We start from the raw sequence: 27847 nt of genomic DNA, 5'->3' as shown, positions 1-27847 counted from the left end.
AACATGTTGGAATGGCAAATGTGGGATCTGGGTCCTTGTTTGCTCTGAGTCCCCTCAAACCTACGGGCTCAAACAAGAGGCCAGTTCTAAGCTAAGCTGATGGTATTGCTTTGTCCTCCCAAGGTGGTCCTTTTTAGGACTGTCAGCTTTTGGCTTGATGGAAGAACAACTTTCTTGAGCAAAGCCAGATGGATCTGGGTGAATCAGGAGGCAGAGCAGGGCTGGTGTAAAGGGTAAGCATGGTCAGGCACCTGCCAAGGGCCCACATCCCGGCAGGAGCCCCCTGACAAGAGCCCCCTGGACGTGCTCCTCCTCTTCACCATTGCAACTTGCTCTGGCCAGACAACAGTGCTGGTGAGAAGGAGGCGTGGAGGATGCCACTGCCTACTTTCTCAGTGACAGTCAGGGATGCTCTGACTTGGACTCCTGCGTTGAGCAGGGGGTTGGACTCGATGGTTTTATGGGCCCCTTCCAGCCCTACAATGCTATGATTCTGCCTTTCAAAGCGAGCCCGCGGTAGCAGTGATGAGAAAGAGGAAGAGGGGCAATAGCTGCTGGTGACAATGCCAGTGGAAAGACAGCCAGTAAAGGAGGGGGGGTGCTGAAGGTGTCTTGCCCAAGGTCCTTCAGAACTCTGGAGCTGGCACTGAGGCGGAGGCTGGTATTTTGGGAGCCCCCAGGGAGCGATACTCAGGGGAGGTTGCTGGCTCCGCTGCAGAGCACCTGGGACAGCTCCTTTAGAGCTCTGACTGGTTCTGACTGAAACCCGGAGCGGATTCGCTGCCCCACTCACAGCGGAGCCACCAGCCTTCACTGGCGATACCTAATAGGTTAGAATTGTTTTAACACTTCCCAACTCAAAGTACCTGGCTTATTCAACAAAACAGGGAACCCCAAAAGAGACAATGCAAAGCACCGGGGGGACGGGACACGACAATGGGGTTAACTAGAGAGGATATATTTATTGTAGTCCCATACAGCATATGAGGTTGAAGAGACAGCAGCATCCCCCCTTGTTTTTCATTTCTGCTTATTCAACCAAATGCCTGCTACAAAACCTGAGGCTGAAATACCAAATGTTTGCTCCACAACAGGTGGCCTGATACTTCCTCAGAGGTTGGTAAAATATTACAATGTTTTTATGGCCTTATAAAGTAAGGATGAGAATGAAAGTACGGGTGACTTAACTCTCTAACAGCCGAGCTAAATGCTAAGATAGAAACGGATTGTCTTCTTTTTGATTTTGAGGGAAAAGGCCAGTTGTGTTACAAATGCCACATCTGTAAAACATCGTATATAAAACATCTTACGTGAACATCCATCTATATTATCCTTTGAAACATTCATCCGTGGGCTCCACAGGTGGCTTTTGGCAAACCATACTCTTTCACCCTCAGTTCCATGATCTATAAAATGGGAGAAAAGGCTGCCCCATGAAGTAATTTAAAGCAGTTGCTTTAGGTAGCAGTTTGCAGAGTCAGTTCCACTTTCCAATCTCTGTCTCTCTGTTGCATTTTAAACCAAATAAGCTCTCATTCAGAGTGACAAGGGAGGTGAGCTGAGGGGTCATTTTAAATTTTGCTTGAGATGCAAAATTGCCTAAAGCCAGCACTATATCTGGAGTTGCCAACTTTTCTTTTCTTTTTTTTTTAATATACTGGCCCTTCTCCTGTGCCGTCTCCTATGGAAATTAAGCAAGATATATTCACTTTCCCCCAGAAGAGCATCTCTAACCTAGAAAATGCTTCAGACATCAAACGTCTGTGTGTCAAGGTATTCTTAAATGCAAAGGAGCTGGGCCGGTAAAAAAAAGAAAAGAGAAAAGCTGGCAACCCATCATGATGCCAGATTACAGGACCCCAAGATACATTGCTAAAGGACTCATGAACTCTGGCTCCTTCTTGGAACCATGCAGGAAAGGGTTAATTGTAGCATCCCTGAACCCAAGTCCAAAAGTGAAACTCTTTCAGCTAGCTCCCACCTGGCACGAACAGGTTCTTAGTGGGATGAGGTCACCTGTGCACGTCCTCCCTGCACTCTATAAAGCAGCCCAAGTGAATGGTACAGCCACAGCTTGGCTCGGCCATGGATCACTCCGGGATCACCGTTCGCCTCAGAAAGGACTCCAGTGTCAAGGGAGCTGCCCGGGTCATAGCCTCCTGGTCGCAGAACTATGGGGAACTGAAGCGCCAATGTCTGCAACAGAGGTGCCTCTTCAGCGACTTCGAATTCAGACCCTGCTCTGAGTCGCTTGGATATAGTGAGCTGGGGCCCAGCTCTGAGGCGATCCGGGGGGTGGTTTGGAAGAGGCCAAAGGTAGGTTAAGAATAAGAATAAGGTATTTTTGTTTTGTATCTGTGTTACATTTTATCAGAAGCAGTTCCCAAGAAAAGCAGGCTGGGTAAAACCAGTCAGTGTGGCATCATGGGTAAGGTAGATGTGAAAAAACTCAGAGATGGGTCTCCACACCCGGACCACCAGGTGGCCAGGTATTGTTTAGAAACAGATAAATAAATCAAGCCAGCATAGTTGTCAGCGGTAAACGCTGATGTTAATAATTTCTGTCTGAGCACAAACGTAAGTGAAGATATTTTTACAAATTTAATTACCCCCCAGCAGTTAAACCTCCATCCAGTGATCAGGCAAATTAAAAAGAACAAGCAAGCAAGCAAATGATGGTCTCAGGTACATGTAATTATGGGTAGAATGAGTACTATAAAAATGATAGCAATGTCAAAACAAAATTATTTTTTCCAAATCCTTCCCATAATAATTGATTCAAAAGATCTGGCACAATGGCAACTCCTGCCTGCACTCCATAAGAACATAAGAAGAGCCCTGCTAGACCAGGCCAAGGCTCTACCTTGTCCAGCATTCTCTTCTCACAGTGGCCAACCAGCTGCTCACGGGAAACCCACAAGCAGGACATGAGTGCAACAGCACCCTCTCACCCATGTTCCCCAGCAACTGGTGTGCATAGGCATATTGCCTCTGATACTGGAGGTAGCATAGATCCACCAGGACTAGTAGCAAAATCAGGACTGGCAGCAGAAAAAGAAAGGAAAAAGTTCACAAATGTTATTAAGAAAAAAGGACAAGTCTTGCCAAAACAACAACAACCCCTGAGACTTGTTCAAGAGGCACGGGGAGAAGAAAGTATGCATAACTATTAAGAAGAAACTCAATTAAGAACTGTGGTGCTGTATTCGGAGGGAGCCTCTGAGCTTATGGGTAAGTATGGAAGCAATGGGGAAATGTTCACAATTAATTGAACAAATTTTATTTGGAGGTGAAAAACAGACAATCCCTTTTTATGCATGTTAAAGAAGTGGAAGAAATGAAAAATAAATTAATTCCGGAAATATCCCTGTTGCTTCCATTTTTGTTGCCCCCACATTTTTGCTCGTGTAAATAAAGAAGAGCAATAGACAAAATGGAAACAATTTTTGTAGGGGGTAATCTTACACATGTTTAGACCTTGATGCAATTTTCTTTTCTTTTTTGTTTGTATGTCAGTCATGGCAGTTGGAAAATTAAGAAAAGAAAGAAAATCTTTTTAAAACTCACACACAGGGTGAGAGACACCTTTGTACTGTCTTTCCAGGACATCTGCAAGCCCAGGTTCCCCCGCTTTATTCATGAAGGAATGAATCGGACTGACGTCTGCCAGGGGCGACTGGGTAAGATTTCATCTGGTCTCCTTCCCTGTATCTCATTGGTTCACTATGGGAGGGTCCACAGATGAGTGCTAGAGCCCCTGCTCTGCATGCAGAAGGTCCCTGGTTCGATCCCCGGCATCTCCAGGCAGGGCTGGAAAAACTCCTGACGGAAACTCTGCAGAGCTGCTGCCTGTCAGCGTTGACAATACCAGACTAGTTGGGCCGATGGTCTGACTCAGTGTAAGGCAGCTTCCTAGGTTCCTATTAGGTTTATCGCCCTATTTCCTGGCAGGGCTCCTATGCCTTTGACAGTTGTAGGACAGAAATCCAACAGGTGAAGCTGGCACCATCACTGAATCTCCACATTGGGGAAAACTTCACCTATTGAATTTCTGCCTCACACACAGAATTATACAGTGGAGGAGCTCTGCGGCGGAGTTACTCACAGCAGTATCAACCATAAATCCACTATTCCATCAGCATCTTCTTGATTTTGTTATTAATTCAAATTAGGGTTGCCACCTTTTTTGTTGGCACTGCTCCTGTGCCTCTAATAGCACTACATCTCCACCCCAGTAAAAGCTTTGCCTGCTAAATGTTTGCATGTTAGGAACAGAGTTTTTTTTTTAAGTGCCAACCTTTACCCTCTGGAGTCACTATCTAATCTATTCCACTAATAGAAACCAGTTTAACAGATACGGCTTCCCCCAAGGAATGCTGGGATATGTAGTTTGTGGCCATGACAGGGCTAGCAATCTTTGCTGGCATCCTCACAAAGCCACCGTCTCCAGGGTTCTGTGGGGAAGTGGTATCCACATGTGATAATGAGTTTACGTTTGGGGCGTAGGAAGTGGCCTCAGTGTACAAATATGAGGAGGTAGATCTACAACCCCCTGTGACTATCATAAATCCTATAAATATGAGCAATCATATCATTATAATGTTGCCTTTCTCCCCCTAGTCCTGCTCCTGTGCCTTTAGCTGTTAGAAATCTAGCCAATCTACATTACAACTTTAAACTGGTTTCAAACCGGTTTATCTAAAGGGATCCTGCAGTTTCATGAGGTTACTGAGAATTCTTTGCTAGAGACCCCTGTCCCCTGCCCAAGCGGCCCCTCTTCCTAGAGCTACAATTCCCAGAATTCCTGTATTTGGTAGCTGTAATCACTAAAAACAGGTCTGAAACCAGTTTAAAGTTGTAATGTAGATTGCCCCTAATAACAGTTAGAAATTCAGTAGATAAAGCTTCTCTTGGCATAGTGGTGAAATGACGGGAAGCAACATTTCCTGCACATGTTTTTTCTCTGTGTGGTTGCTGTTAAAGGTACAGGAGCAGGGGCAGCAAAAAAGGTCCCAACCTGATCTTTTTTCCAAGGCTGCGCATAATCTGCAAAACCAACAAACAAAAGCTGCACTAAGAAAACCCATATGCTGTGATCAGAATACATAAAATTTAATAACTCAGATAAACCAATGATTTTGTTACTCATGTGGCAAAGAAAAGAGGAAAGCTATATGCTAGTTGCCTACGTTTACAAAGGAGCAACTGGGAGATTGTACAATTTTGCTCAAGACCTCTGTATCTTCCACATCAAGCAAGGTGGTGTGGGTGCCCACTTTTATGGTTTTTTGGCCTGAGTAGTTGTGGTTTATTCCCTACAATCATTTCCCCTGTCTCTGATGTTCTGGATACCTTCCACTCTCCGGAGCAGGGGTGGGCAAACTGTAGCCCTTGGGCTAATTTCAAAAGCCCTCTGCATGCCATAAGCTCAGAACTCTGGCAAGAGCGATCTGTCCCCTCCCTGCGTGGGAAGGAAAAAGGGGACAGAGAAAAGGCGGTGGCAGAAAGAGAGTGAACAGAAAGCAAGAACAAGAGAAAAGGGGCGACCCATTACTTTTGGCTCTGGCCCTGTCCACTGCTAACTGCTGGCCACCAACAAATTACCCACGAGGGGAGGTGGCTCTTGTCAGAAAAAACATCACCCACTAGGACAAAGTGTACAACAGAGGGCAAAGATTTGAAGAGGACAAAACAGGGCAGTGATTTGCATAAAATCTGCATATGCTAATTGATGTGTATAGATGCACACTGAGAAATAATTATTACCACTGAAACAGAAATACAAGGGCGCCTCACCACAGCGCAGGCGCGGACTGTGGGTGTGCAACAGGTCTTATGGCCCTTTTTCTTTAAACTGGAACTGGCCGGACAGGCCTTCGGTTAGCGGACGCTTTCAGATCAAGGACGGAGGCCGCAGTGCCGCCCCTTGCTCTAGAAGGTGATATTAGAAGGCCTGGGCGCGCCCCAAGGGCCACAGATGTACCCAGAGTCTTTAGAAGAGCGCCCAGGCGGGATCCCCCTGCTCGCAGCAGCCTGCTGAGGCTTGAGCACGCTCAGCAGCCCTGGAATGCCGACTGACAGTTAAGGGGGAAATGGAACGTGGTGGTGGTGGAACGGAACGGCCTAAACGCTGCTTTATCGAGCAGCACTGGACAAAGCTATTTCAGATGGGTGCCATAAAACCAACTTTCTCTCGCCACCTCTTACAGGTAACTGCTGGTTCCTGGCAGCTGCTGCGTCCCTCACCATGTACCCACAACTCCTGTACAGGGTGGTTCCATGGGGTCAAAGTTTTGATGGTCCAGATTACGCCGGCATCTTCCATTTCCAGGTGAGTCTGTGGGGTTTCTGTCAGAAGGCTCCTAGCGCTGCCGCCCAGAAGGTGTTGTGCAGCGACTCCAGCTTTTTCTCCTGAATTGCTTTTCTGTGGTTAGAAAACAAAAGACAGAAGGAGGTACAGGAAAACACAGGAATGGAAGACGTGGTTTCCTGCCTCCCATAAAATTCTGTGAGCAAGGCAGTGCAATGGCGCCACAAAAGCCTCCGGCTCCTCCTCCCCACATCTCACCCATCACTGCTGCCCGTGTGCCTCTCTGGGTCATCCAGGGTGAGTGATGGCACGCCATTCCTGCTGAGGATGATTTATTTATTTATTTATTGCATTTATACCCCGCCTTTTTTCCTCTTGCAAGGAACCCAAGGCGGCTTACATTATCCACCTCCTCTCCATTTTATCCTCACAACAACAACCCTGTGAAGTGGGTTGGGATGAGAGTGTGTGACTGGCCCAAAGTCACCCAGTGAGCTTCCATGGCCGAGTGGGGACTAGAACCTGGATCTCCCAGCTCCTAGTCCAACACTCTTGCCACTACACCACACTGGATGAAGCCCCAGACAAAGCCGTTTCTCACCATGGGGTGGTATCCAAGGTTAGCCTAACATAAGTCCCGTTCATTTCAATGGGTCTACTGTAAGTAGGACTAACATTGGATGCAACCCTTGGGGATGCCGTCATTGTGGGAAACTTGACCTCTTGCACTGCTGCCAGATATAGACTATGCCATATCCAGGGACGGCTTCAAGGGTCAGCATGGCTGGGTTCCTGCCGAGGGCCCAGACCCTAACAGGGCCCCACCAACATGAGCTTCCTGGACCGGCTCCCTGGACCGGCTCCCCCTCTTCCCCATAGCAGCCTACTTGTTTGCCTGCCTCGCACTCTGGCCCAGACAAGAGCGATGGTGAGCAGGATGAACAGCTGATGCCACTACTGTCTTGCTTGTGGCTCTCTGCAGAGGGCTAGCAAGCAACAAGGAAGAGGAACCTGCTGTGGTAATGTTGGGGAGAAGGTAGACTCACCGAGGCAGGAAGCCTGTTGAGGGTGCCTTGCCCAAGTGGCCTCAAAAGCTTGGAGCTGACACTGGCCGCACCTCCGGAATGGGCTGCCGGTCAGGGTCCATCAGTCCCCATCTTTGCTATCAGGAAGGCCCCGAAGGCTTACTTGTTTTCTCTGGCCTTCTCTTGGGTATCTGTCATTGGACTGCTCCTGCTTTTTAGCCGCAATTACATGTTTAGTGTCTGTCACTGTCTGGACTAGATGTTTTACTGCTGGTGTTTTTTGGCTTTATTAATTTTGGCAGTTTTATCATGGTTATAGGATCTCACTGCAGGGGATGGTATTGTGAATGCCACCTCAGGAGGGCTCTTGCCCTTAACAGGGGCTAGAAATATTTCAGATCAATAAGTAATAAATACATAGGATCATCACCACTCATTCATGTAGTGACCTCTACATGCTGTTTAGCACGTAGACAATGATGAGGTTATTTGGCATTGCTGCCTCCTGTTAGAAATGCAGCTAGCAGAGAAAAAACAAAAAGGCAAAACAGTGTTTACCGGTCCCACATGCACACAAAAGTCCTTCTTCTTTAGTGAAGAAAGAAAAACAGCTTTACTCACAAATATTTTTGCACATACAAATGCAGGCACAGTGTAGGTGTCAAGAGAGTTTGTTCAGTCCCTTTTTTGGTTGCATTATACAGGCAGAAGCGAGAAAGAGCAAGCTGTGTGCTCCCAGCAACAGAGGAAGGCGGGGCAGGGCGGGGGGGAGGAAGAAGCCATACTGTAGGCTATAGAGATCCTAAGGCCAACTATTCCCGGGCACTGACTCGCTAACCGCAACACTTCCCCCTTCCTGTAACTTGCAGACAAGGTTGCAAAATTCCCAATGGACAAAAAGTAGAAGGCCTCCTGTCCCAAGGAACTTGCAAACTACAATCAAAGGGACCATAGAGGGACAGGGGAGGAATAAATTTGAGCAAATGCAGCGATACATATTTAACTCCAGTGCTTCACTGTATTCATTTAGAAGCCAAGTTAAGACCTTCCTCTTCCAGCAGAGATTTAATTTCTAATCTGGTGCTCTGATTATTAAACTGGCTTTTTAATCTTTTTAGGGCACAATCCTAGGCATGTTTAGACAGAAAAAAAGTCCTGCAACTCCCATCATGCCCCAGCATCCTCATTGTGTTAATATTTTGACATTTTCACTGTTGTATTTATTGTTCTGCTTGTTTTTTTGTTTTTTTATTATGACTGTAAATTGCCCGAGGGCATCTGTTAGTTGGGTGGCATATAAATTTAATAAATAAATGGAAGAAGCGGTGGGAAAACATGGGATGGCTACAAATGGAAGCTGACAACGTCTGGACTCCCTGTAAAATTCTGTGAATGAGGCAGGGCAATTGCATAATAAAAGCCTCATCTGGAAGCACCCTGAGGCTGGAGACAGATAATATTTCTTGTGAACTGAAACTAGTTTGAGAGAGGCTTCACTTCTTAGGGGGTATATAATTTGACAGTCTTGTCCCATTTTAATTATTCATTTGATTTGATTTGTATCCTGTCTTTCTGCTGAGAAATATGGCACTCAAGGTGGCTTGCAATCACAAATAAATCTTGATAAAGGCAGTAATAAAACAAATGCATTAAAACACAACAACACAACCATGAGCAAGCGGGGTTTACAAACGATACCCAAACCTTCCAACCCTGTTTAGCAGAGACGAAAATGGGATGAATAAAAACACTGTGACAGGGTCCACCTTTCAAACCTCTTTCAGCTCTAGGGGGTGGGGAGAAACATAAGCTGCCTTCAGTCTCCCTGTGTCTCTTTCACTCACCCATTCCTTCCCTCTGACTCCCCAGTTCTGGCAATATGGACAGTGGGTGGATGTGGTGGTGGACGACCTGCTGCCCACCATAAACGGAGAGCTGATTTTTGTGCGCTCCACTGAGAGTGATGAGTTCTGGATGCCTTTGTTGGAGAAAGCCTACGCCAAGTGAGTAAGGGGGCCTTTCTTGGTGCGATCGCCACTTCCTTCCTAGTCGCCCTGCTACAGTGTGAATTATGGCATTGTAATGCTGTGCTATGCCAAGTGAGTAAGGGCTCATTTCTTGGTGTGCCTATTGCTGTGCTATGCCAAGTGAGTAAAGGGTCATACTCCAAGTGAGTAAGGGGTCCTACGCCAAGTGAGTAAGGGGGTCTCTTCTTGGTATGAGCTCCACTCCTTCCTGGTTGCCCTGCTACAGCATGAATTATGGCATTATATTGCTGTGCTGTTTACATTTATCCATTTCTTGGATTTAGACCCAGCTCTTTCCCATGGAGTCAGACGCAGCTTATAGTAGGTTTTCCAAATGATTGCGGGCATTGTGGCTTTTAAACCCTGCTGAGGATGGAAAGGATACAGAATATAATGTGTGCGTGGATAAAGCAGGGGTGCCAAACCTCAGGCCCGGGGACCCAATCAGGTCCCCTGGGATCCTCCAGATGGCCTCACCCCCTTCCTCCAACCACTGATCGTTGGGGGGGTTTCCCGGCTTTTGTGCAGTTTTTCTCCCCACTCTAAAAGGTTGACATGCCTCTCTTGAAGCCTGGCTTCTGGCAGGAAGAGCTTGACACGAAAACAGACTGGCGTTTTGGCCCCGCCCACCTTGCCTTTGGCCCCTCCCACCCCTGGAATGCGGTCCGCGAGAGCTTCTCCAAAATGGAATGCGGACCTCGGGTTAAAAGAGGTTGTGCACCCTTTGTGTAAAGCATTTGGCCAAACCAGCAGAAGCGCTGCCACCTTGGTGCAGTGAAAGGAACATTAATATTAACCCTTGCTTATGAATGGGGGAGACCAAAGGAGGCCTCGAAAGATGCATGCCCAATGGACTGCAGTCAAGGGCACCATGTAGACTAGAACTCAAGACTCCTGGCCTCTTGCTCCCACCAGCTCTAGCCTACAAGGCCAGCCTCCCCCAGCATGGTTTCCTCTGGATATGTTCCACTACACTTTTCATCATTTCAAGCCAGCATGGGCAAGGATTGGGTTGTAGTCCAACACATCCAGAGGGCAAAAAAATACAATAAAAAAATAACACCAGCTAGGGGGAGGTGCTAATAATTATTAGAGATTTCAGCAGATGGGGAGGTGGAATTTAACCCTTTCATCTCCTGCTGCATTTCTGAGGATGGGAAATGAGGATGGGAAATTTCTGAGGACGCTCCAATAGAGGGGGAGCGACCATATGACTTCAAGGGCATGCCCCATTCTTTAATGTCAAGGATGTAGCCCCACCCCCTACCATCCGGGGTGGGGCCACACACCCCTGCCATCATTCGGCCTGCAGAGGGTTGCAGGGGGGGTCATCCCACCCCCATTCTGGTTACCCATCCCCACCCTAACAGACAGGGTCAGTTACAGAGGACTGCATGGTCAACTGGAAGGCCTGACTTGACACAATGGGAACTACAGTGCTTCCGCTATTTAGCAGTATAGAAAAGTAATAAATAAATAAACCCCCCATTTCTAGACATCCGAACTTTTCCAGTGAATTTCCGCATGAAGCACTCTGTTTAGTATTCTTTTTTTTCTGCCCTCCCTTTTCCCCTCCCCTGCAAAGACTGAACGGCTCCTACGAAGCTATGAACGGTGGATACATGAATGAAGCTTTTGTGGACTTCACTGGTGGAATCGGGGAGACACTCGCCCTAAAATTACCTAACCCAATGCTCTTCAGAACCATTCAGGCGGCACTGAGCAGGCGCTCTTTGATGGGAACATACATCAATGTAGGTGCAGGCAAAGCATGTAAGATGCTCTGATCTTCACTCAGGGCGATGTCTACTCTACCATTCCGTGCATGTATAGAATGATGTGTTGGCTGAACACAGAATTCAGGTTCTTGAGAATTCTATTTTTTCCTTAAAAAAAGAAAAAGAAAAAAGTAAGTTTCTAGTCCTTATGACTGCAAAGAGAACATGCAATGTGTATGAGTATTGCCTGGTGAATTGCAGAAGTTGAAGCCTGACTGAATAGGGATCGGTGGGTTTCGGCACCATCCATTGCGTCTTGCCTTTTCTAAAGATTAGCAGTAAGCAGAATGTATTTATTGCAGGGGCAGAGAAAGGTCCAGGAGTTCAGTCTTGCCCTCCTGGTGTCCCCATTTGGCCTTCTGGGATTCCCCAGTTGGCCACACCCCTTTCCCTGCCCCCACCCCTTTCTCCCGACCACCAATCATTTGGTGGTTTCCTGGCTTTTGCATAGTTTTCCCTCATTCCCATTGTACAAGGCTGAAAAGGATTAATTACCCAAGGCCTAATTATTGCAGTAAGAGCTTTTGGCTAAAATATGTTGGTATTTAGCCGCACACTGTTTTCTTTCGGCTCCTGGCCACTACTAGAATGTGGCCCCCGGGAGATTGTCCGCAATGGAATTTGGTGCTTGGGCCGAAAGAGGTTCAACAGCCCTGATTTACAACATGCATACCCCACCTCTCCAAAGTTTGAGGCAGCTTGTTCTAGCAGATGAAAAATAACAGTAAAGCCAATGAAAAGCCAGAGGTGATGAATACAATACAATCAACAGCAGCAGCAACGCAGAGTTGCAGCGGCCACATGGTAGTCATTGTTTTCTAGGTGCAATTCAAGCTGTTGGTTTTAAAGCCCCAAACGGCTTAGGTCCTGGCTATCCAAGAGACCGCCTGTCTCAGCATGAAGCTGTCTGGCTCTTAAGACCTGCAGGAGAGCCCCTCTTGAGGGATCCATTACCTGCAGAGGCCTGGTTATTGGCCACACCTGAAAGGGCTTTCTCTTGTGTTGCCCCCAATCAGTGGAAGCCGGTGACTCCAATGTTGGTGGGGCTGTGAACTCATGCTGGGTTTCAGTCAGAACCAGCTAGAACTCTAAAGTAGCTATCCAAGGTGCTGAACATATTTCAGGGATATGTTTCAGCACCTTGGATAGCTTCTCCAGAGTTCTGGCTGAAACCCAGGATGGATGCACAGCCCCACCAAAATCAGAGCCACCAGCCTCCAATGCCTCAAGTTATGGGATGAGCTCCCTCAAGAATGACATTGGCCCCCACTCTCTTGGTCTACTGAAAGGGTGTAAAGATGCATCATTTTAATCTAGCATTTAAAATTATGCAGTTGTTTTAATGTTCGAATGTGTTGCGGTTTTTAATGTTCTTATTTCTTTTGTTTGAAGGTTTTATTATTAAATTGCTGTGTACTGCCTTGATGGCTTTTTAGCAAATTCTTTTCACTAATACATGCATTTTTGTGTGCACATTTCTCTAAAATAGGCGTCGTAGTACGCATTATTTTTTATTGGAGAACTCTATCTCCAATAACTCTATCGCAATACCTGGAGAACTGCAAACGTCCAAGAATAACCAAGTTTCAGTTTGCATATTGGTTCGAAAGTGTGAAATATTCCACTACAAACTGAATGAATTTGTTCCCCATCTGTACTGTGAGAATAGAGGTGTTGCAAATTCTCAAGAGCACCCTTAAATTTTCATTAGGGAAAAGGTGGAGGGCATACAACCCACACATCTCTAAAGCTCCCTGGACTCCTTCATGCAGCTGTTGGCAAACAAGGGATTTTGAGTCACCTTGTGTGTCTTAGGTGATTATGGATCTGTCAGGAAAAAACTAAGTTAATTGACATGAATGTTATCCATTAAAATTGCTTAATGCCAAAAAGTACAAATATTAAAAACCAAGTAAGCCAGACATGTGTCAAAATGTACAATTAAAACCTGATTATATAAAACCTAAATGCTAAAATGCTGAAATGTGGTATCCATGTAAAAGGCAATATATATTATATTGTATTATATAACAATATAGAAAGATGTAAACCAGAATATATAAAAATGTAAAAACACACGGGCCAAAGGCATTTCAACATCCATCTTTATCAGTGGCCTACAAGAAACTACGAAGTACAAACATAACAAATCTGTCAGGGTGGAAACTGAGCCCATAGAGCCCCAGAGCAGTTCTGATACTGAGGAGGAACAGCAATCCGTGGGAGAGGAGCCAGCTCATCCCTCACAGGCACAGCAGCTGGCAGAGATTCCTCCTGCCAGCATTCCTGAGTTAGATAGTGATCCTAGCAGTGAAAAAGTGCGGGAACAAGGCTTGCTAGATGCTTGACGCAGAGAGCGACGAGCGATGGAGGGCGCGGAAAGGAGGCATAGCGCCCGTTTGGCGCGCAAGCAACAGCTGCCTCCCATGGGAGGGATCTCTCCCTAGCCCATAAGTTCTGGGTCTTCAAGTGACTCTCTTTCAAACGGGGATCAACTGCCTATTTGAAGCTTAGGCCACTTTGCTGTTCCTTGCTTTAGTCGCTGGTGATTAGCATCTGAAAGAGTCATTAAGTTGTAAAAGGATTAAAGTTTTGAAAAGAATCCTTTCGTCTGTGTCTTGAGTTGGCTATTGGAGTCTACTGAAAGAGGCTGCCAGGGAGCTCCTGACAAAATCAAAGCCTGCACTTCCTGAATTGTACACTTTAACACATACAGTAAGAACATAAGAAGAGCCCTGCTGGACCACACCAAGGGTTCATCTAGTCCAGCATTCTGTTCACACAGTGGCCAACCAGCTGTCGACCAGGAACCCTCAAGCAGGACATGAGTGCAACAGCACCCTCCTGCCCATGTTCCCCAGCGTTTGTTGTTTATTCGGTCTGTTGTTTCCAACTCTTCGTGACTTCATGGACCAGTCCATGCCAGAGCTTCCTGTCGGCCGTCACCACCCCCAGCTCCCCCAAGGTCGAGCCTGTCACCTCCAGAATATCATCCATCCACCTTGCCCTTGGTCGGCCCCTCTTCCTTTGGCCTTCCACTTTCCCTAGCATCAGCATCTTCTCCAGGGTATCCTGTCTTCTCATGATGTGGCCAAAGTACTTCAGTTTTGCCTTTAATATCATTCTCTCAAGTGAACAGTCTGGCTTTATTTCCTGGAGTATGGACTGGTTTGATCTTCTTGCAGTCCTCTTGAGGTTTAACCAGTTGTTTTCTGGGCCAAATTCAAGGTGTTGGTTTTGACCTTTAAAACCCTATATGGTTCTGGCCCAGCCTATCTAAAGGAGCACCTCCAGCAGCACCAGACAGGCCGCTTAACAAGATCAGCCTCGGATGGCCTTCTCTCTGTCCCATCAGCCAGGACAGCTAGACTGGTGGGGACGAGGGAGAGGGCCTTTTCTGTGGTGGCCCCCACTCTGTGGAACTCCCTCCCTAGGGAACTCCGTCATACCCCCTTTTTAATGAGCTTCTGTCGTGCATTAAAAACGTGGTTGTTCAGGCAGGCATTTGGGGTGGGTTAGGGTATTTTAGAAAATGTTTTTATTGTTGAATTTTGTTGTTTTAAACTGTTTTATTGTATGTTGTACATCGCCCAGAGTGGCTGGGTGACCAGCCAGATGGGCGATTAATAAATTTAATAATAAATAAATAAATAAAGTCCAAGGCACTCTCAGAATTTTCCTCCAACACCACAGTTCAAAAGCATCTATCTTCCTTCGGTCAGCCTTCCTTATGGTCCAGCTCTCGCAGCCATAGGTTACTACGGGGAATACCATTGCTTTAACTATGTGGATCTTTGTTGTCAGTGTGATGTCTCTGCTCTTAACTATTGTATCAAGATTTGTCATTGCTGTCCTCCCAAGAAGTAAATGTCTTCTGATTTCCTGGCTGCAGTCAGCATCTGCAGTAATCTTTGCGCCTAGAAAGACAAAGTCTGTCACTGCCTCCACATTTTCTCCCTCTATTTGCCAGTTATCAATCAAGCTGGTTGCCATAATCTTGGTTTTTTTGAGGTTTAACTGCAACCCAGCTTTTGCACTTTCTTCTTTCACCTTTGTCATGAGGTTCCTCAGCTCCTCCTCGCTTTCAGCCATCAAAGTGGTATCATCTGCATATCGGAGATTGTTAATGTTTCTTCCAGCGATTTTAACTCCAGCCTTGGCTTAATCAAGCCCAGCACATCGCATGATGTGTTCTGCATACAGGTTGAATAGGTAGGGTGAGAGTATACAGCCCTGCCGTACTCCTTTCCCAATCTTAAACCAGTCTGTTGTTCCGTGGTCTGTTCTTACCATTGCTACATGGTCGTTATACAGATTCCTCAGGAGGCAGACAAGATGACTTGGTATCCCCATCCCACCAGGAACTTGCCACAATTTGTTATGATCCACACAGTCAAAGGCTTTAGAATAGTAAATAAAACAGAAATAGATGTTTTTCTGAAACTCCCTGGCTTTCCATTATCCAGCGGATATTGGCAATTTGGTCTCTAGTTCTTCTGCCTTTTCTAAACCCAGCTTGTACATCTGGCAATTCTCGTTCCATGAATTGCTGGAGTCTACCTTGCAAGATCTTGAGCATTACCTTACTGGCATGTGAAATAAGTGCCACTGTTCGATAGTTTGAACATTCTTTGGTGCTTCCCTTTTTTGGTATGGGGATGTAGGTTGATTTTTTTCCAATCTGTTGGCCATTCTTGTGTTTTCCAAATTTGCTGGCATATGGCATGCATCACCTCGACAACATCATCTTGCAAGATTTTAAACAGTTCAGCTGAGATACCGTCATCTCCTGCTGCCTTGTTATTAGCAATGCTTCTTAAGGCCCATTCAACCTCACTCTTCAGGATGTCTGGCTCTAGCTCACTGACCACACCGTCAAATCTATCCCTGATATTATTATCCTTCCTATACAGATCTTCCGTATATTCTTGCCACCTTTTCTTGATCTCTTCTGCTTCTGTTAGGTCCTTGCCATCTTTGTTTTTGATCATACCCATTTTTGCCTGGAATTTACCTCTGATGTTTCTAATTTTCTGGAAGAGGTCTCTTGTCCTTCCTATTCTATTATCTTCTTCCGCTTCTGTGCATTGCTTGTTTAAAAATAATTCCTTATCTCTTCTGGCTAACCTCTGGAATTTTGCATTGAATTGGGCATATCTCCCCCTATCACTGTTGCCCTTTGCTTTCCTTCTTTCTTGGGCAGCTTCCAGTGTCTCAGCAGACAGCCATCTTGCCTTCTTGGTTTTCTTTTTCTTTGGGACGTTTTTTGTTGCCACCTCCTGAACAATGTTGCGAACTTCTGTCCATAGTTCTTCTGGGACCCTATCTACTAAATCTAGTCCCTTAAATCTATTCTTCACCTCCACTGCATATTCATTAGGAATATTCGTGAGCTCATATCTAACTGATCTGTGGGTCTTCCCTATTCTCTTTAGTCTGATTCTAAATTGTGCAATAAGAAGTTCGTGATCTGAACTACAATCAGCTCCAGGTCTTGTTTTTACCAACTGCATAGATGTCCGCCACCTTTGGCTACAAAGGATGTAGTCAATCTGATTTCAATGTCAACCGTCTGGTGAAGTCCATGTATAAAGTCGTCTCTTAGGTTGTTGGAAGAGAGTGTTTGTTATGCACAGTGAGTTGTCTTGGCAAAATTCTATCAGCCTATGTCCTGCTTCATTTTGTTCTCCCAGACCATGCTTGCCTGTAATTCCAGGTGTTGTTTGACTACCCACCTTAGCATTCCAGTCTCCTGTAATGAAAATAACATCTTTGGCGTACTATCCAGTAGGTGCTGCAGATCCTCATAGAACTGATCTACTTCTGCTTCTTCAGCATCTGTGGTTGGGGCGTATATTTGGATCACTGTGATGTTCAATGGCTTTCCCTGAATTCGAATTGAGATCATTCTGTCATTTTTTGGATTGTATCCAAGCACTGCTTTAGCCACTTTATTATTAATTATGAAGGCTACTCTATTTCTTCTGTGGTCCTCTTGCCCACAGTAGTAGATCTGGTGGTCATCTGATGTGAAGTGGCCCATTCCAGTCCATTTCAGTTCACTGACACCCAAAATGTCTATATTTAATCCTGACATCTCCCCAGTAACCACATCCAATTTGCCCTGGCTCATAGATCTTACATTCCAGGTTCCTATGGTGTGTTGATCTTTAGAACATCGGATTTGTCATTCACTACCAGCACCATCGGCTGCTAGCCGTCCTTTCAGCTTTGAGCTAGCTGCGTCATCACATCTGGGGCTAGTTGAACTTATCCTCTGTTACTCCCCAGTAGCATTTTGACCATCTTCCGACCTGGGAGTCCCATCTTCGGATGGTATACCGACATATCTCTGGTTGTACTGATCCATTTAGTTTTCTGATCCATGTTCCCCAGCGACTGGTGTACAAAGGCTTACTGCCCCCGATACTGGAGGTACTATAGAGCCATCAGGGCTAGCAGCCATTGATAGCCATCTCATCCAGGAATTTGTCTAATCCCCTCTTAAAGCCATCCAAATTGGTGGCCATCACTACATCTTGTGGTAGCGAATTCTATGCACTGAGTGAAGAAGTCCTTTTATCTGTCCTGAATCTCCCACCAATCAGCCTCATGGGATGACCTTGGGTTCTAGTATTATGAGGGAGAAAAATATCTCCCTATCCATATGTCTCTTATAAGGTTTTTAGTATTTGTAGTTTTTAGCATTAAAGCATTTTAACTGATGACATTCATGTCCCTTAACTTAGATTCATGCTGACTGTTTACACTGTTAAAACCTGCCCCGTCTTGGCTTGTCTGCTTTGGTGTTCCCTGTTTTGTTGAATACGCCAGGTACTTTGACCTGGGAAGTGTTAAAACAATTCTATAGACGCAACACCCTAACCTATTAGGTATCACCAGTGGAGGCTCATGGCTCCACTGTCAGCGGGGCAGTGAATCCGCTGTGGGTTTCAATCGGAACCAGTCAGAACTTTGAAGGAGTTATCCAAGGTGCTCCACACCTTGGATAGCTCCTTGAGTTTTGACTGGTTCTGAGTGAAACATGGAGTGGATCCACCAGCCTCCACTGCTGTTAAGGACCATTCTTGCTTTGATGTTATTGCAGCATTGATGACAGGTCTGACCAGGTTGCCAATTCTGATTGCTTTCAGGTTGAAGTCCTTGAGGACAGAGAAGCTCAAACCAAAAATGGGCTGGTGAAGGGGCACGCCTACTCCATCACTGGCTTCCACGAGGTATGATGTCTTGGGATATTCCAGATCATCTGTTCCTCCTTTTTGGAGCTGTATCTTACAAAGTGGGGAACAGCAGATGGGTGAGCAGGGGAATGAGAAGAAGCCCGGGGGCATCCCACAGAAAAATGGGGACAGGCCAATGCATTGCTTTTTAGTGGAGAGGGATTTTGTGTGCCTTTCTCCTCCACTTATACCAGGGGTGGGGAACCTCAGGCCTGTGGACTAAATTTGGCCCCAGGAGGTCATGTCTCTTCTCCTGGCTCCAACTCCTTTCCCCTGACACTAATCATTCGGTGGCTTCTCAGCTTTTGTGCCATTTCCTCCTCCTCCACCACTATCACCATTCTAAACTGGCAGGAAGAGCTTTAAACTAAGAAATGCTGGCACTGTAGGCCACGCCTCTTTTGTCTTTGGCCCCCACGCACCACTGGCATTTGGCTCCTGAGAGCTGCTTCGAAAATTCGGCCCTCGGGCTGCCAGAGCTCCCCCCGCCCCAGTTTACCTGCATATATGGTGACTAATGGTGAAGGAGGGCTCCTGTAGTGTCCATAGTGCATTTTTTGGTCTGAGCAGCTTGTCATGCACAGCCCTGAAAAAGCTCCATCTGCTGAAAAAGCTCCATCTCCCTGTATATGGAGCCCCCCCCCCCATAATCTTCCTCTACATTTGGTCATCCGAGTGCACATGCTGGCTCTGTGCTATGAAATGCAGCGGCCCACACGTTTTTTGTGCTCATCCCTAGCTCAGCCTGGGGGACAGGATGGTGAGGCTGTTGCGACTGCGAAATCCCTGGGGCCGCCAGGAGTGGAGGGGCCGCTGGAGTGACAAGTGAGTGTGCGGCGAGAGTGTCATCAAGGGCAGGAAAGAAGGGGCGGAGGGGCGAAGTGCCAGACCATGGGGCACATTGGGAGATGGGGTCTGACCCCATGCAAGCTATCATGCCCTCCCAGTGGGCCTCATGATGAACAGTGATAGACCCTTGTTGGCATCCATCCATCGATTTCATGGGTGGTACCTCCGCTTTCAGAGTATGTTCCAATGTCTGTGTTCAGATGTCGTGCTAAACTTTGGCCTCAACACTGTGCAGCTCCTTCTCATCATGCAAATCCAAACATATTTATGTATCTATTTATGATTTTAGTTAGTTCTAACTAACTAGTTTTAATCAGGTCCTAGATTTTAATTAGGTCCTCAATTTGTTTTATGATGATTGCTTAAAGTTGTTTTTAGATAAATGTTGTCTCTGTGTGTACTAACTGTTTCTGTGTTTTTATGTAAATGGTTTTTAAAAATTTGTATACTGTATTTTTAATGGTGTTTAATCTTTGTAAACTGCCCAGAGACCTTCACCTATGGAGCGGTATAGAAATGTTAACAACAACAACAACAACATTTATTACATTTCTAATCCAGCCAATAATTAATGTTTTCTGGGCAGACTACGAACAGCTAAAAAACTAAAATGCTGTAATGAAATTGTTATGAACTGCCCATAGAGCTTCAGCTATTGGGAGTTATAGAAATTAAATAAATATTAATTATAATAACAGTGAAAAAATAAAATATCACACAAATAATTAAAAGAATAACATACAATAGTATATAAAATAATAGGTAGCACAGGAATCGATATAACAATCATAATAACCTAGAAATCTACACTGTCCCTTTCTGTAATCCAGTTTCTTGTCCAAGGGCAGAGAGTCCCTGCTCTCGGTGCCTCCACCATCAAGAGCAAAATGGATGGTTTTCCTGGAAGGAGCCTTTTCAGCAGTGGCACCAACACTGTGGAACTTCCTGGCAAGGGGATACACCCCATTCCTGGTTTTTAGATGGTTGGCTAAGATGGCTGTGTGGTTGCTTGGGGAATCGCTTACTCAGGTCTTGGTTGCCTTTTTACTGCAGGGGTGCAGAACTGGAGTGCAAATTCTGGGTCCCAATCTGGCCCTCTGGGGCTTCATTGTGCCCCCTTGGCCAACCCCTTTCTCCCAAGCAATAATCATTTGGTGGATCCCCAGCTTCTGTACAGTTTCCCTCACACCCATTCTAAAGGGTCGAAGTGCCTCTCCTAAGGCTTAGCAGTACGAAGTATTTTGGGGGGTTTGGGGCTGGAATGTGGCCCCTGGGAGCTTCTTTGAAATGGAATTTGGCCCTCAGACTGAAAGAGGTTCTACACCCCTGTTTACCTGCTTACCTGAGATATTGTATCATATGTGAACCCTAGAATTAGACCTCTAAGCTGCCTTGTAGATATTTGGGGCTGAAAGATAAATTAAATATTTTAATAAATTAAGAACAGCCTTCCCTCCTGACCTCCTCCCCCAGTGTAATGCCTTCCTTGTATCTGTCTTGTTTACAAAAGCTCCTGCCACAGTGCAATTGTTCATGCACACGTTTCTCGTTGTTGTTGTTTTGGGTTCAGATCACCACTGTGGTCCACTCTGGACCCCACACTCCGGAAGCAGCTGCATGTGAACATGGAAGATGGGGAATTCTGGTAAGGAATTCAGCCTCAGCTCAAAAAAATCTCTCTTCAGAGGTTTTCGAAATGGTCAGAAGGTTGTGCAAATTGCCTCATGGCTAGATCTGAACTAGTGCTTTTTATTGACATTGAAGCTCACTGATAGCTGTTGGGGCACATTACGTATTCCATTTACCGCTTCTCTAGTGTTATTCCCGTTTTATTCTGTACTATCCAAAATACTGCAACAGGTATTATTGTTTGTGCTATGACATATACATGTGCAAGAGGGATACAGCGTCACCATGATATTGATATGAGATGTAGATCTGGACCTGATAGGGATGCTAGAGAAATTCAAGACTGATTAAAATGAGCTCAGATTTCTAAGAACCCAACCTGCAGAATCTGCTGTGGACTGACCTCCTCAGGCCGTGCGGAGTCTGTGGACTTTCGGGTCTTTTTTTCACTTTCCCAAAAATTTATGCATATTTATTAGTACGAAAATACGCATGTTTCTGCTGTGGAAAAGTTGAATAGAATGGGGGACAATATGATAATTGTTATGTACTAAGGTAAATTATGTAAACTGTTGCAATCCCTCTTATGGAATTATTGGCATATTTTTCCTCATAACAATAATGTTTTGAATCAGTCTGTGAGCAGACGACGGAACAAAAGGTGCCTGACCATTTGTGAAACACAGGTGGAGTGGATTTTGCACAATCCGTACATCCTTAGGCCCAGATCATCAGACATGCCTCTGCTTTCCCACGCAATTTTCCTTGATGAACAGCAATGATTGTGGGGCCATTACAGTCAGAGAAGCACAGCAGGTGGCAATCCTTCCCCCAGTATTACTGATCATTGCATACTTCCTTCTCTTTGGTTTTGCTCCCACTATCCAGGATGCAACTGGTTGATTTCGTGCAGCATTTTGATGTCTTGGAGATCTGCCATTTGAGTGCCGATGCGCTAGAAGAGGAGGCATCCCCCGACTGCTGGAACGTCAGCTGCTTCCAAGGGGGCTGGGTCAAAGGCCACACTGCTGGTGGATGCCGGACCTTCCAGCCATGGGGTAACCTCTGAGCTGGGAAGCAGCAGGCTGGACCTGGGGGACCTGGGTCATGTACTGATGCAGAAGTGGGGAACCTCAGGCCCAGGGGCTGAATTGGACCCTCCAGGGTTTCCCAAACAGCCATGGCCCCTTCCCTTGGCCCCGCCCCTTCTCCAGCCACCAATCGTTTGGTGGTTTCTCAGTTTTGTGCATTTTCTCCCACTCTAAAAGGTTGAAATGCCTCCCCCAAGGCTTTGTTACCGGCAGGAAGAGCTTACCAGCTACAGCAAGAACAAGTATTTGTTGTATGTTTGGCCCCACCCTTCTGTCTCTGGCCCCGCCCTTTTGCCTTCTGCCCCGCCCACCACTGGAATGCGGCCCCCAAGAGCTTCTCTGAAGTTGAATTTGGTCCCCGGGCTGAAAGAGGATTCCCAGCCCTGCTGGGGAAGCTGGGAGGCCAGGGTGCTGTAGACCAATAAATGGGCTCCTATGTGGGTGCGTTTGGCAGGCAGGCAGGCAGCTGAATGCTCCTGTGACCTTGGAGACACACATCCCTGCCTGAAGGAGCTTCACACTGGAAATCTGACAGTGCCAAGAGAAATGAGGTGGATGCAAGGAAGCACATATATTCATGCTTTTTCTGGTTCATAGAAAAGTTGAACTTTGATGGGGGGACTGAAAGGGAGGGAGATAGAGGTGGTACTACGCAGGTGTCCCTGGTGGGATGTGATTCCTGAACACGCACTGAGAAGGTCAGAACTGACCTCTTTTCCTGCGCCATTTGAGGGACGCTTCCCCTGTTGCCTTTCATGGGTGTGAGTGAAGCAACAACAGAGCTATGAAAACAGATGCCACAACAAATGGGTAGGCCTACAACAACCTTCCCCAAGCTGGTGCTCTCCAGAAGTATCGGACTACACCTCCCATCATTCCTAGCCAGCACAGGCATGCAGTTCGACATCTTTGGAAGGCACTAGGTTGGGAGAGGCTGGTCACTTAGGTGCCACAAGGCTCCTTGTGGTTTTTGCTGCGACTGGCTAACAGGGCTGCACCTCTGGAAATGCGTCGCACCTGCCAACAACGGGAGAAATAAATGACATTTAGTCAGTGGAGGCTGGTGGCTCTGATGTCAGTGGGGCAGTAAATCCGCTCCGGGTTTCAGTCAAAACTCCAAAGGAGCTATCCAAGGTGTTTGGAGAGCTCCTTTAGTGGTCTGACTGGTTCTGCCTGAAACCCAGAGAGGATTTGCCACCCCACTGATGTCGGTGCCACCAGCCTCCACTGCATTTAGTGCACTGCAAAGGCTGTCAACACTGTTTCGCTGAACCGCAGAGCCCTTTTTCTGCAAGTGATGTGGTGTGGAAGAAAGTAAGTAGCTCCTTGGGGAGAGATTGTCCCGCCCTAAGGAGTTTCCCAAGGACTTCCCTAGCAATCCTAATCTGTCCCAATGATACTATTCTGTCTCTTCTTAGAACCCAGATAATGGTGGGAGTAGGGAAAGTGAGAGGAAGTCTAGTTCTTGAACTCCTTGGAGCTAAGAACCCTAAACATGTCTAAATATCTGAGTGGTTTTAGCCCTGACTTGGAGACCTGTGCACTCCTTGCTGTGTAGACACCTTTTGGATGAACCCCCAATTCCACGTTTCACTGTGGGAACCAGATGACAGCAAGCATAAGCAACAGAAAAAGGATCCCACCTGCACCCTCCTTGTCTCCTTGATGCAGAGGGACCGTCGCAGGACCAGACGGATGGGAAAGGACTTTCTGCTCATCTCCTTTCACATCTTCCAGGTGGGCACATGGAGACTATGGGACAACTGCCTCCCTGAATCTAATACTGTGTTCGGCAACAAAACTTGCCAGAGGGCCATTCAGGAGGGCAGAATTTGGTTGTGATCCAAATTGGCCCTTCTGAGGTGCCAATCTGGCCTTCTGGGTTTCCCCAGATGGCCGCACCCTCCCCCCGCCGGCTCCACTGCTCCCTGCCCCAAAGCCAATCTCTTAGTGGTATTCTGACCTTGGCACATTCCCCTCGACCCATTCTAAAAAGCTGAAATGCCTCTCTGACAGCTTCGCTACTGGCAGGAAGAGATTTAAGCTAAAATAGGTGGGTATTTTTGGCCCCACCCCTTTTGCCTCCAGCCCCACCCACAACTGGCATGCAGCCCCCCAAAACTCATCTGAAATTGAATTCGGCCCTTGGGCTGAAAAAGGTTCAGCACCCCTGATTTATGGGATGAGAGCAAGGTGGCGAGTGTCATGCCTGCTCTCCAAGTGACTGTGTAGCAAACCCCTTCCTTAACTCCACCATTTCAGCCACAGCTACCACTTCCTCCCCACCTCTCTGGTCGCTATGTTTGTCTCTATTCTTATTTTCTTCCCCACCTCCCTGGTCTGAACTTTCTGTTTCTGGCAAGAGAAGGAAGAAGAACTGGGGTTGTTTAGTAAATTATACCATTCATATAAATAGCAACAGCAACCGTTATTGTTATTAACCAAGGGTGCAACCCTATCATGATGGCCATAAGCCTCCGAACTTGGAGGCTTACGGCCATCCAATGCAGAATGGGAGGAGCGGCGGAGGTGATCTTTGCCTCTGTGCTCCTGCCGCTCTGCATTTCAGCTAGATGGGCTTTTCCACCAGTCTAGCTGGGGCTCTGTGGAATGGGAGGGAAGGAGCTGGGGAGGCCTGGGGACACGGTGTAAGCCAGCCTCCCCAGTCTCCTCCCCCCCCACCAGCACGCCCCCTTTCCCGCCTTTCTGAGGTTGCCACTGGCATGGTTCCCTCCATGCCGGCTGCAAGGGGGAAGGCTGGGGAGCTCGGACTCCCGGCTCTGAGGTCGGAGCACTGTCCCCAACCTTGGATCCAGGAATCTGAACTATCCTATACCCCTCCAGACTCTGCCTAGAGGCTTTAGGATTGCTCCCTGCTGGAACAGTAATAACACTGAGTTTGTTTCTTTGTGTATAGAATTGCCTGCCCTGCCCACCAGTTGAATAACTCCCAGGGTGGCTTATGATAGAAACATTAAAATCCAAAAATGAAAGCAGCAGTTTTTTGTTTTTCTTTTCAAAAAGGAATTGGTACCAGCACTTGACACTAAGAACAGATAAAAAGATTACATTAAAAATACTGCTTGTTTGAGTGTTCAAAGCACTTCACGTCCATTCTCACAGTAATCTTTTCAACAGCCCTTTAAGGTAGCTCCATATTATTAGCCCCATACTGAAGACGGGAAGCGGGGTATGTGCACGCACGTGAGTGTGCAGGCTAAAACACGAGGCTTGTCTAAGGCCCCCTCGTGAGTTATTACACAGGCAGCTGAAGTCTCCAGTGCTCTCTTCTCCAAAGGAAATGGTGCTTTGGGACTAGTGCTGTCAGCCTGTGTGCTTGCTTCTGTGGCCCACAAAGGCCAGCTATACCTGTGCATTTGTTAATAATTCAGACTGCAAAGGCAGCATAAACCTCTAGCATGCCGTCTTCCAAAGGCTTCCCTAAATTTCTTAATGACTGAGGAAGGGAAGGGTATATATTATTCCAGCACAGAAACAGAGAGCAGCAAAAGAGGGAACTATCTTATACTACAATTGCATACATGTCTACACAAAAAATAAGCTGCACTAAGTTAAATGGGGTTTACTCTCAGGACCGTGGTGGCTTAGCGGTTAAGATGCTGAACTGCAGACCGGAAGGTTGGCAGGACAGCAGTTCGAGACCCGAGTGCCGCGTGACGGAGTGCGCTCCCATCTTCAGTCCCAGCTCCTGCCAACCTAGCAGTTCGAAAGCAAGAAATTGCAAGTAGATAAATAGGTACCACTTTGGAGGGAAAGGTAACAGCGTTCCGTGCACCTCGGTGTTCAGTCATGCCGGCCACATGACCACGGAAGCGTCTTCGGACAGCGCTGGCTCTTCGGCTTAGAAATGGAGATGAGCACCGCACCCTAGCGTCGGACATGACTGGTTGGGGACACTTTTATCTTTACCTTTTTAAGTGCATATGGGTTTGCAGCCCTAGATTATTTGCTTTCCTGGCTGCAGTTTAATTACCCTCCTATTAATTGCTCTAACTTGTGCTTTTTCTCACTCTCTTTTCTTTTGCAGGTGTCAAAAGAGGTAAGAACTCAACTGGTTTTTATTATTTTGAGGGGGCTTCTTTTTTCCCTACAATTGGTGCATCAAGAAGTTAAAAGGAGGGAGAAATTTGGCTGCTAATGGAATGGAAAGAAAAGAAACCCCTCATTCCAAAATGAATTAAAAAGGAAAGATTACAATTTGTATGTCTTTTTCCTATTCTAGAAGGCTGACATTCCTCTCCTACGGCTGAGTTACTTGCAGGAAGAGCTTTAGGCTACAATATGCCGGTATTTTTGGTATTTTGGCCTACCCGTTTTGTCTTTGGCTCTGTCCACCACTGGAAAGGGGCCCCCAGAGTGCCTCTCCGAAATTAAGGGCTCCTTCACACTGAGCTTTTATCTTGATATTGAGATTGCTCCTTCACAGAAGTTTGCAGGCTCTTTACATGACGCCGTGATCATTCAAGGCCTCTCCTGCACTAAATGCCCTTAATACTGTTTTAAATAGATCGCAGATAATGAGCTATCAAATTACCCTGTTGTGTTCCGCTTCAGTTTCCTCTGTGAAAAGAGTAAAAGCGCAGTAAGAGGAGAGAGATCAATGAAAGATGATGGAAGACTCAGATATGGGGAGAAGGAGGGGGAAGGGGGTGGGGGGAAAGGAAACACGTGAGAAAGGGAGTAGTTGTGATCCTGCATTTAAAACAGAAGCAGAAAGCCCCGTTTTAAGTGCAGGATTTTAAGCTGGTGTAGAGATGCCCCAAATTTTGCCATTTGGCTCAAAGAAATCCCCCACCACCCACACAAAATTGTTCCCTCCTGGTTCCCATAAACTTGCCCTCATCCCTAGCTAATGTTCCACCAGGCCTCTTTATATACTAACATAGCTCCACCCACTCCCAAGAGGTCCGGAAGCAGTGTCATCTCTCCTGGGTCCTACTTTCCTCCTGCTCCAGGCTGCATTGTCGTAGCTGAGCCTAGTTGCTGGCTCCCTTGTGCCGTAAAGCTGGCAGTGGAAATTGCTCCTCCTCCCAGGTAGAGCTTCATGGATTGTGCCTTCCTCTCCAGTATCTGCAGGCACGAAGCACAGCCGAAAGGAAGAAACTGCTCCCTGGACTCATGTCTGCCTGTCCTCTATCGAGTGGGTATTCAAGGGACATCACAGCATACCACAAATTGCCTCCGGGAGATTATCTGATCATCCCCCACACGCAGTCTCCTATGGAGGAGGCTGACTTCACCCTCCGCATCTTCACGGAAAAGAAGCAAAAGTTCTTGTGAGTTCCCGTGCCCAGTACTTTAATCTATAAAGCAGGAGTCCAAAACCTTTTGGGGCCAGTGTGCACATTTTGGATTTTGAGAGAGTGCCATTGGCACTCTCACAAAATGGCTGCCACCAGTCACAAAACACAAATTTTCCAGAAGGCAAAGTGGTGGGAGTAAAAGTTCCTTCCCTAAGAGTCTAAGTTCAAGGCAGAGGTGGGGTCTCTGCTCCAACACCCATTTCACAGAAAGCAAACGTGATGCTCAGAGAAACACACAGAGCACAGGCAAAGCACCTCCCATCTCTCCTCTGCTGCCTTTAGCCCCCCAGGATGTTCTCTTCCTTCTCAGCTTATCTTTTCTTTCTTCTGGGCAATTGGGCATGCTTTAAAACAAGGGCTGCAGCATCATTTTTTATTTTCTGGGGCCCAGAGGGATTATTGGAAAGAAAAATAGTGCACTTCACTTTGTAGCATGCCACCCCCTCCATTTAAATAAAGAAATAAGTAAGTAAGTAAACAAACAAACAAGGGCACGGAGTTGTCCACAGCTACCATATTGGGGACTCCAGTTATAAAAACTGGCATGTCTCAAGCCCTACAGCAGGGGTGGCC

The 27847-nt window shown here is 46.6% G+C and overlaps 1 protein-coding gene across 1 annotated transcript in view; it reads left to right on the top strand.

Moving 5' to 3' along the window:
• Window positions 1–1993: 1993 nt before the first annotated feature.
• The window catches only part of CAPN12 (calpain 12), a 49432-nt gene continuing 23578 nt past the window's right edge, over window positions 1994–27847 (top strand). Inside the window, exons 1-11 of the mRNA XM_084814927.1 lie at window positions 1994–2316; window positions 3605–3680; window positions 6210–6331; window positions 9205–9338; window positions 10948–11116; window positions 18295–18378; window positions 19121–19206; window positions 20801–20875; window positions 21748–21917; window positions 23509–23687; window positions 27012–27247. Of these exons, the coding sequence (XP_084671053.1) occupies window positions 2059–2316; window positions 3605–3680; window positions 6210–6331; window positions 9205–9338; window positions 10948–11116; window positions 18295–18378; window positions 19121–19206; window positions 20801–20875; window positions 21748–21917; window positions 23509–23687; window positions 27012–27247 (1589 nt within the window). The 5' untranslated portion in view covers window positions 1994–2058. The remainder of the gene's footprint in view (window positions 2317–3604; window positions 3681–6209; window positions 6332–9204; window positions 9339–10947; window positions 11117–18294; window positions 18379–19120; window positions 19207–20800; window positions 20876–21747; window positions 21918–23508; window positions 23688–27011; window positions 27248–27847) is intronic.

Source organism: Heloderma suspectum, chromosome 10, assembly GCF_057233095.1.
Source record: "Heloderma suspectum isolate Gila_16-S chromosome 10, 16-S_ref, whole genome shotgun sequence".
In the NCBI taxonomy this organism is placed as follows: domain Eukaryota; kingdom Metazoa; phylum Chordata; class Lepidosauria; order Squamata; family Helodermatidae; genus Heloderma; species Heloderma suspectum.
The sequence above is the reverse complement of the archived record's forward strand: the minus strand, read 5'-3'. Positions and strand labels throughout refer to the sequence as shown.